This window comes from Passer domesticus, chromosome 2 (genome assembly GCF_036417665.1).
Source record: "Passer domesticus isolate bPasDom1 chromosome 2, bPasDom1.hap1, whole genome shotgun sequence".
NCBI classification, from domain to species: domain Eukaryota; kingdom Metazoa; phylum Chordata; class Aves; order Passeriformes; family Passeridae; genus Passer; species Passer domesticus.
The window spans coordinates 70232905-70243107 of NC_087475.1; the positions used below are offsets into that span (position 1 = coordinate 70232905).

The 10203-nt window shown below is 40.0% G+C and overlaps 1 protein-coding gene across 3 annotated transcripts; it reads right to left on the minus strand.

Annotated features, from left to right (window-relative positions):
• Positions 1-1268: 1268 nt before the first annotated feature.
• On the minus strand, positions 1269-9288 carry POMP (proteasome maturation protein). Of its 3 annotated transcripts, none has more exons than XM_064409119.1 (6): positions 9210-9288; positions 8102-8199; positions 7310-7370; positions 5186-5287; positions 3427-3520; positions 1269-1767 (listed from the first exon to the last, which is right to left on the minus strand). In XM_064409119.1, exons 1-6 carry the CDS (start codon positions 9210-9212, stop codon positions 1700-1702), a joined length of 426 nt encoding a protein of 141 aa, XP_064265189.1. In that variant the 5' UTR covers positions 9213-9288; the 3' UTR covers positions 1269-1699. The 3 variants fall into 3 exon arrangements, with proteins under 3 accessions (XP_064265189.1, XP_064265188.1, XP_064265187.1); XM_064409118.1 differs by lacking the exon at positions 9210-9288 and adding an exon at positions 8946-9075; XM_064409117.1 differs by lacking the exon at positions 9210-9288 and adding an exon at positions 8946-9087 and having other exon boundaries at positions 1678-3520.
• Positions 9289-10203: the final 915 nt, after the last annotated feature.

Sequence of the window (10203 nt, forward strand, 5' to 3'; positions counted from 1 at the left end):
CATAAGAGTTTAGTTTTGCTTTTTTATAAACCAGCAGCCAACTCTGGTATTTAATAAAGATTATCAGCTCACAGACGAGGACAGCTGTAGAAAACAAAAATGTGAGTAGGTCTACCCTTGCATGTTCAATTTATTGGTCCTCTCTTTAACCTCCCTAAATTAAACAGCTTGTACTGCATAGCACAAACCTCTAATCTCTGCAAGTCTCAAGTGACAGAAAATTTTAGAAGCTTCATTTCTTAAATGAAACAAGTTTAAATATAAAACCAAATAAGACCACCACTAAAGTGAGTCATACTATCATCTTAATGTTTCCCAAATGCTGCAATGTTTTACATATAAAAGCACTACAAAACTTACGGGACAGAAGCTAGAGCTTTTTGGCCCAAACATATAGGGAATTTGTTGTAGTTATAAGCCCACTAAAAAGCACAAGGGGTGTCTCCAGTTGTGGAAAAAGTTTGAACAGGAATGTTGCTATAAACCTATCTACAGCAGAATGCTAATTATGTTTAACCAAGTCATTAAAACTTGCTGAACAAAGATAGTGCCTGTTTCAGAAATACTCTTTCAAGTTCTTCATATCTGACAATAGATAACATTTTTTGGACCACAGAATTTTTCCTGATATGCCACATTGTATTAGCTGCCTTGCCAGACTGATATAACACACACATGTATGACACCAGAAATAGTTGTTACAACCCTGGATTTAACAAATAAAATTACTTAGGGACACAAAACCCCTTACAGTGGTCTGCTCCTTTAAAATATGTATTTAAGTATAAATCTCTCATTCTTCCTTAATTAAGATCTGATTTTTGTAAACCCACAAATAATTATTTCTGCATTTGTACCACCACATCTTCATGGCCTTACTGCAGCAGCTTTATTAGGTACTTGAATAATTCTGCATTCTTTCTTAATACTAAAATACCTAGACCTGGGAGCGCTCTTTTGGATTATGTTCAAACAGATTTTAAAACATCCCTTTAAACCCCAAGTGGAACTTGCTTCTACTTTCAGAAACTAAAATACCCTCCCAGGGACAAACATGAAAAATTGTTTAATTCCACTCTTACAGCAATGCTTTCAATTCTACATAAAACTTAATGGCTCACTCAAATAACTGTCAAGAGAGGGCTACAATGTATGTAACTGGCAATGCCAAAGTTAAAAACCTTTAAAGATATTGCAATAAAAGGGACAACACTGGGTCATGGATAAGAGATTCTTGATTTAGGATTAAATATATTTTGAAACGCAACAGCATTTATAGCAAACTTTTATTCAATAGTTTAAAAAGTGTATGGAAATTTTCATGAACAAAGAGTTATGCAACGGAAAATACCTTCCTCTTCCCCCATGAAATGCATTTACCACAGTAGTCAGTTTTAAAATGCCTGGGTATTTTTGAATTTCTTGTATACATATATAGCAGTTCCATATTTAAGAAGCTATTGTCCTGAGCAGTTTATGAAAAGGCATTATTTAAACTACCTAGTTACAGGACATTTGTATGATTGGCAACAGGTACAGAACAATTTAGAGACATTAAACATTTAATGTGCCTTTTCATTAAGGAAGGCAAGTGATAACTAGGTCTGCTTGCTAAACACTGTGAGTGTCAATTTAGTACCATGTACTTAGATCTGAGCTAGAAAGACACACACAAAACATTTTTGTGAAGTATATTTTGTTACAATAAACCAAGCTTGTGCTCCATCATCATGTGTGGTTCTCCCATAACCTCACTCTGGGAAGGATCTGAAAAAAGAAAAGGACAGTAAGAAGCCTTTACCAAGTTACAAAGACTAACAACAACTTATGAAGGTGAACATCTCTTTTCATAATAATGCTTAGTGCAACAGTTACTTGACTGATTTTTTACAGTGTTGCAGAGTGCAGATCTGTAACTCAGAAGCCTCTATCCAAAGCACTGACAGAACACATATATTGTGGAACAGCTTGTTATAAGGACACACACACATTTCAAGTAAAACCAACCAGTTCTGGATAAGCACAGACTCCAACTGCCTGAGCCTCAAAGGGATTACACCACAAGTTTAGTGTTTGAGAAAACTCAAGTCTGACTGAGGATTTTCTCCATAGTTGCCCTACATCTCTTTCCAACACAACTTCTCTAACAGCAGAAGGGAGTTCTCCCTTCTGTTAGCAGGGACACATTCCTGGTTTCTCTTCTCTGCCCAGCTGCCTACTTTCACAGAAGTTCTACACCTGTAAGTATCTCTGAGATTTCCTCCATTCTGTAAAGACATTAGCCACTGTCCTCAAAGGCTACCAAGGAATGTGCAGAGGACACAAGAGACCAATACTGACAGTATGAACTCCTTTTCTACACAAAAAACTAAAAAAAAAAAAAAAAACGCCCTAAAAAAATTTTAAAAACCAACCAACCAAAAAAATAAAAAATACAGGGCCAACACACATGTTGTGACTGTTTAGAAGAAATACACTTTTCTTTATGGGTGTATTAATCATGTTTTCCTTCCATAAATAAGACATATTAATGCCTCTGATTCCTCCAGAGACAACAAAAATATCTAGTCCACTTTCTGATAAATAAAGCCTTACCAAAACCACTTGCAACCCACTCACTCCTCAGCACTCTATAAAAATCTAACTGTTTGTTGTAAGCAGTGGTAAATAGCCAAAATTCTACCAATTATGTTCAACATTGCTCTATGCTTGTGGAACCACAATAGCCCAAGATTCCTTCCCTTGGTCCCTCTATATCCATCTCAGAAAATAAGCCCAGATTTGGGGTTATTTTCATGCCTCTAGATTCAGATTTGTTCCTCCATTATTTCCAGCTCTCTATCCCCCTGCTATTTCCCTTCTCCTATCCCACTTTCTGCCTTCTTTCGTCTCCTTAAATACAAGCTAGAAGTAATTTGTTCAAAAGCCATTTTCCAAGTTTATTCTATTCCACACATACCAATAGTCAGCAGGCTACCATGCAACTGCAGCCTGTTGAGTTCATTTGAGGGAGCCTTTCCCCTGCTAAGTACCTGTTTCAATAATCCTCTACCTCCTCCCTAACATTCTCTTCTTAATTACAGAATGTAAAAAACTTTGTAACCTCTGCTTGACAAAATCTGCACAAGTACTTTAAAAGTTTCTGAGGAAAGAGGCATACAACATGCATGTATAATCTACTCCTCTAGAAACCCAGCCTACAAGCAGGACAGCCTACTGTCTTGCTCAATATTTCAGAGTAATTTCCACATAACTTACAGCTCAATTACATTTATTTCTCCTTCCCCAGTGCTTCTTTGCTTTTATGATTAATATCATCTTTTGCATTTTGGGAGTTTAATTCTCTTGTTCAGTAGAGGCAAAGAACTTCACAGCTCCCAAATTTTACCTTTAAATGTTTCCATAATAAAGCCAGAATGTATTTACCATTAAGGATATCCTCAAAACCAATGCATTCATCATTCCCCCTCAAAATATCCATTGCCATGTTTGAGCTGTGAAGAAATGGTAGACGCTGGACCTGTAAAAAAGAGTTCAAGCAAGAGTTCAAGTCTCTGCAAGTCTGAAATATAAAGGGTTCTTACTTGGATTTCTCAGTCTGAAGTGACCTGGAAAAGTCAACAGGCAGAAAAAACAACACTACTGGCACACAAACACACACAAACACCACCATCTTCTTTTGGTTAACTGTTTGAGAAGAACAGTCTTCTAACAGATTTTTAGTTTTCACTGTGGTGTAGGTAGTACAGCAAATACTGCACTTTAAGAAATAAAGTACTTTTTGTCTACTCTGTAAAGCTCCTCTCACATAAAGTTGGGGAGGTTCACTGCAAACCTCCAGACCCTGAGGTCAGTACTGGGCAACTGATGTATACTGCAGAGTTTGGGAACTACATTCTAAGCCTCCTACATCTCTGACACAGGTCAGGAATGCAAGACAAAGAGCTATACTGACTTTCACAATCAAACATAATCCTCCTTTTAATTAATCTAAATCACAATTATGTCTCCAATCTCAACCAAGTCTTAAGCTTCAAGTCCACTCCCAGTTACTTTTAACAGTCTTCAGTACCCTTCACTCACAGTATTTCCAAAAAAATTTCAAGTAGCACACAAAATTTATTTCAGAGCATAAATTTTCTGAGAATGCATTCACTGCTACTAGAGATACTTCAGCTAAAATACAATAAAACTTGTATACCCAACATGAATCTTGAAGTGAAAAACCTTCTCATCACCATGTTTCCCCCACCCATCTCTCAAAACCACCTCTGGAGACAGACTAACAGGACATCCTCACCTTCCTCATTCTCTGCAATGTGCTAATGTTAGTTAGGAAAAAGAGTCCTCAAGACAGCACAGCTGAGACCAAGGGATGTTTGCGTATCTCACATCCTGACTTTCACACCTTCAGGACCAGTAACTTCTGCCAAGCTTAATGCAGCTCACTATGTATCACCTTATCATTCAGAGTACAAAATTGCTTTAACTCACTTGGAAAACCTACTCATAGTAGGCTGACAGCCTTCAAGACAAAAAAGTTTACTAGGACCAATGAGCTTTCCATGTTTCCCTTTCTCCAGCTACTCTCAATCTTAGGAGAAAAGAAGGAAAAGGAGACAGGCTCAGCTTCTCAATTAAGAGTTAAAACCTTTGAACTTAACTCCCTGTAGAGCTCCCTTGATCTTACAACAAAGGCTGAGGAACAATAAGCACATAGAAAACTCTCTGTTTCAGGTTTCACATTCCTTCTACATCTACTCCCAAATCACTACCTCCTTCAGACCCCTAAGTCTCTTTTCCCTACAGCTGCAGAGACTCCTTCCCGTGAAGGTCATATGTTCTGCAGGAGAGAGTCTTCATTTTAGGAATTAATACTCAATTCCTCCTGTTTTTCCAGGAAGCTATTCCACAGCAGGGCTAGAGCAGTTACCACTTCACCAAATAACCAATAAAAGAACAGCAGCTAAGAGGTGTTAGTATATGGACTGCTCTAAAAACTAGTAATTGCACTGTTTGGTTCATCGTTTTTAACAGCAGTTTTTTAACAGTGAATTAATTTCCTTCAGAAACATAAGGTATCTCAACAAAGAAAGATATCTCTGAAAGTGTCTCTGAAAGCATATTTCAAGGTAAACATTTTTTCAAATGGCCTAAGTTATACCAGTTAGATAAAAATGCCCACCTGTTTCACTGCTCTGAATTCCATCTGCAGCTTTAAAGGTGCATGGATTCCTTGGATGTTTCTCAGTGTGGCAAAGTTTGTTTTATCTTGATTTAACTGGAACTGTCACAAACAATATTGATTTTTATTTTTAAAAAGTTACTTTAAAGTACAGCCATAGAATAAATTTGTAACATCCTACTTAAAAGAACATGCTTACTTAATTTGTATGTAAAAATTCACTGATACTATCAAACATATCGCAAGCATACAGGAAGAAGTGATGCAGTAAGATTTGTTCTGTGAAGCTGAAATTGTTTTTTTTGCTGGATTTTATTCCACATTAATAGCAGAAATTTTATTTTGTTATTTTTGATAATCAGGAGATGTAACACCACCAAGTGGTACAATTTTGCACTACTTTACAATAATATTGTCTGAATGAATAGGAAGCTAAGTCCAGTTTAAAGATTTGATTTGATGTCATTAGTCAGTCATCAAAAACTACTTGAAAATGTTTGATGTGCTTCTTTTCTTATCAAGCAGGAAAACAAAGCACCACTTACAGTCCTTATGATTGTGAAAAGCAAAGGAAAACTCCTGTTTTCCTCAGCTGCTCTCAAACTTACCAGTAAGATAAAGAAAATCTATTTAGTAGAGACTTTTTAAAGAAAAAGTGCTTACTCATGTATACTGAAGTACAAAGAAGTAAGTTATATTAATGTTAAACTTAAGCTTAAATAATAAAAAAATCCAATCTCTAATTTTAAATTCTCTACTCCATCACCATGACAAAGCCTATTATTATGAGAACATCATATTTATGAGAAGGGATTTCAAAAACCAACTGAAAAATGTAAGTCAAAGATATAACAAGCACTTTCTTTGTAACAATCTATATTGAATGCTCTTCAAAAGGTAGCAGAAAATACTATTTATGTGCCTCATCCTAATCTGGTCATTCTGGTTACATTATTTTTTCATTTTTTTTATTTTATAGAGATAAGGATTTTTCTATAGCAGAGACATTTGGTTTCTACCAGTGCTACCTGAAAAACCTTTTTAACAGTTATAGCAGCAAAAATAACCATAAGTACCTCAGGCTAAATTACATATTTTGCCATTCAAATGAACATGAAAATAATTATTAAACTGGCCTAAAATTAACCAAATGTGGAAGAAACAATTTAGAAGATTCACATACTTCTTAGGGGATCACATGGCCCGTTTTATTTCTGTGCATTTTTGTCTCTTTAGCATGTGATCTTTCAATTAATTATCCAGGTTTTGTATAGCAAGAATAGAGTTAAAAATTAAGTTATAGCAATCACTTTAAAAAAAACTAAATTGACAAATAGCTCTGAAACAGTATTAACAGTATTTATAAATAAACTCAAATTTGGTGTCACAAAATCATCCTTTTAATGCAAGGCAACACTAACACTGGCTAAAACCAGAATGTATTAGACATTACAGTCAGACCTTGTCCTGCTGTTCAACTTAGCAATTTGGAACATTCTATCAAAACAACATCTTTGCTTCAGGCCCGTTTGATACATCATATCTTCTGCACTGACAAAAGGAGCACCAGAGACACTGAGCTCAACCAGCAAGTCTGGCCTCCCTCTAGCTTCCACAGACACTTGTAATGGCCCATGAGTGAGCACTGAGCCAGACAAGACTGCAAACACTTATGATCAACTGTAGGTGTGAAATGCCTAGATGGGATCGAGCAATTTATGGAAATATGTACGTGTTCACAGGCTGACAGTCTGAAAATGAAGACAGATGGTAAATCTACAGAGAAAATGGGAGGATCAGCCTCCACGAGGTGACAGCTGTGTCCCTGGCCTACCTATGGTGGCTGCACACACACTCCTGGATGACTAAACATGACCACACAAGCCCCTGCTTGGAAGCCTGCTTACACACTCGAAGTGGGGAGAGATATGAGATTAATATTGAACAGCCTTGCCAACAATGTTATTTATATAGATAAAATATTACTATTGTTGAACACCTTCATTCTGTTAAAGACCCTGCTCATTACTTGCTACTGTACAAAGCAGTCCAGATAACCACACCTTAATTCTGACTTCATAATTAGTACAGAGTGAAGATGGCTACATCTGATGTTATGCTTACATTCTTTTCTGTCAACTCCAGTGGGTGGCTGGGCAACAATTCATTTTTCACACTTGTAAAGCTAGAAGAATAAATAGAAAAGACATTAACTTCAAATTAATTGGGATATGGTTTTTTAAGTTGCATTCCAAAACCAATCTCAGATACAAACACCAGCCCACAGAGACACACAACTAGCAAAGTCTGAACTACAAAAGAAAAAGATTAATAGTGAAGCAGCAAGTAAAACCTCTAACTACATCACTACCACAAGAAAAAGTCTTCCAAACATCCTTTATGCCTGACAAAACAGAATGTTTTTCTTCCTTGATACCTTTCAGAAAGATTAAAATACTAATAAATGAAATCATAACAGATTTAATTATGTCCAAGCTACACATTTTGAAGCCTCCAAACTTTTGCAATTGAATATTGTACACACCTTCCCCCCAATGCCAGTTGTATGGCATTTTAAACTCATGAACTTATTCTGGATTCATTATCCAAGACAGAGACATAAGTTTCACACTCAGGCAAAAAAGGAAAATTCCAAACTATTTTTATTATATTCCTTTTGGGGTTTGTCCCATTTCCCACAGTGTTATGACACATTCACAGAAATGCATATTAAAAATATCAGGTATTTTTTAATTATCAACACTTTGCTGTTTCTTTTCTAAAGGACAGTACCACAGAGGTAAATGCCTGTCTGCAACACACCTGGCAAGAAACTTCTGTAAAAGCCAACATTTAGCACACACTGCAGTTCAACACTGCCTGTGACACAGTTCAGCAAGCAAAAGTGAAGCGTACCCTCTGCGCAGAAGATCATGACCTTCAAACAGCCCTGCAGCTGAAACGCCTGTAAGTGAGATATTATCCTTCAACAGAGAAGCAGCACCTCTGGAATTCTGCAACAACAACAAAATAAAAGAGGATTACTTCAACAGAACCAGACTGCTTTTGTATGGGCCATTAGGCCAGCCAGATGAAAGGAAGTGCTTGAAGACTCCTTAAAGTACCTCTGGACAATCCCTAGACTTTAGAGTTTCTTTAAAATAGAGGCAAAGCACACCAAAATATAAACTGTACACTAATATGGAATTCTTTCAGAGAGTCTGATGAAAACTAAAGGTACTGACAACATTTTTGTATCTGATTGACCCAGACCAAGTTAAACTCACAATACATCCCCTGTTTGTTCCCACCCTGGGCTGCAGGGATGGAAAGGAAAGAGGCAGGTCCTGACAGCTGACAGGACAGAAAGGAGCATTCCTTCATTTACTGCAACACTGGCACAAGATCAAATTTAGCCACGGTTTGAGGCTGCCAGGAGGAGGACAAGGTGTATTCCAGCAGTCTAGCGTGCCAGTTAATAACTGAGAACAAAGGAAAGCAGTAACTTGTAGCAGATCACCTGAAGTCCACCGACTTACCAAGTACTGCTTACTAGTACTCCAGGCCACTAACTTCTCTCTAACCTAACCAAATTTATTGAAGTGATTTTAGGATTGTTCGTAAAAACTGCTCCACCAATAGGGCAATACAAACAACAAAAGGTGACAGCAATAATCTCTGGAAGGTGACAGCGATGAGCAGTTCAGTGCAAGGGTTTGCCCAGCAGCGCTGTCAGATCCAACAGAAAACTCCTGCTTACAGCTAAGATCTTTTGCACCAACGCGTGGTACAAAAGGCGCCTCCGGCCCCCCGCGCCCGCGAGCAAACCCGCCATGGCCGCGCCGGACCCTATGACTCAGCACGGCCCCGCTGCCCCCGGGGACGCCGAGAGAGTGAGGGGAGGGTTATCTGGCGGGGGCGGCGGGGAAGGGAGCTCTGTTCGGCCCGGTTTGGCTCGGTGCGGCCCGGCACAGGGACACCTCCGCCCTCCCGCCCGCCCGGCGCCGCCGCTGCCCGCACTCACCATCTTGAGCCCCCGACGCGCGCAGACACTTCCGCCGCCGCCGCCGCTCACTTCCGGCCCGCCCCCGCCTGCGTCACCGCGCGAGGGGCGGGGCCGCGCGGGGCAGAGCGGGCGCTGAGGGCGCCGTGGGGGATGGCGGCGGGGCTGCCTCGTGTGGGGCGTGAGGGGTCCGTGTTCCGCCCTGCGCCCTCCTTCGCCATGGCTTTCTTACTCGTAGGTCTGTGCCTTGTAAACTGAACGTGCTGTTCACTGAAGCACAGAATCAGCTAGGTTGGAAAAGACCTATGAGACCAGCGAGTCCAACCCGTGACCGGACACTGCCATGTCCACCGCACCATGGCGCTGAGTGCCACATCCAGTCCTTCCCTAAACACCTCCGGGGACGGGGACTCCACCACCTCCCTGGGCAGCCCATTCCAATGCTAAATCACCCTTCCTGTGAAGAAGTTCCTCCTCGTGTCCAACCTAAACCTCTCCTGACAAGACCTGAGATCGTTTCCTCTTGTCCTGTCGCTTGTCACCCGGGAGAAGAGGCTGACCCCACCTGGCTGCACCCTCCTTTAAGGCACTTGTGGAGAGCAGTAAGGTCACCCCTGACATCTTCTTCTCCAGGCTAAAACTCCCGGTCGTTCTCACCTGCCAGCAAAGCCCAGCTGTCTCAGTGCCACCGTGATCCCAAGCACAAGCTGAAGTTGGCCAACACCTTCCCACAGCGGACCAGGGTAGCCATGCCTGCTGTGGGCAGCTTTTCTTGGTCAAATTCATCCTGTCCCGCTCTGCCACAGGCAGCAAGAACTGCTTGGGTGACACCAAAAGCATCACGGTGCTGACAGCCTGAGGTGCTGGAACCAGGCAGTGATACTTCCAGAGAGTTTTCCATATACTCCAATGCATAGCTACACATGTGTATCTGGGATATTTATATATTTTATGTATTTCTCCTGAGACATGTAGCTCATTCAACCCTTTAGCTTTTAATTTAGGTTATGCTTAG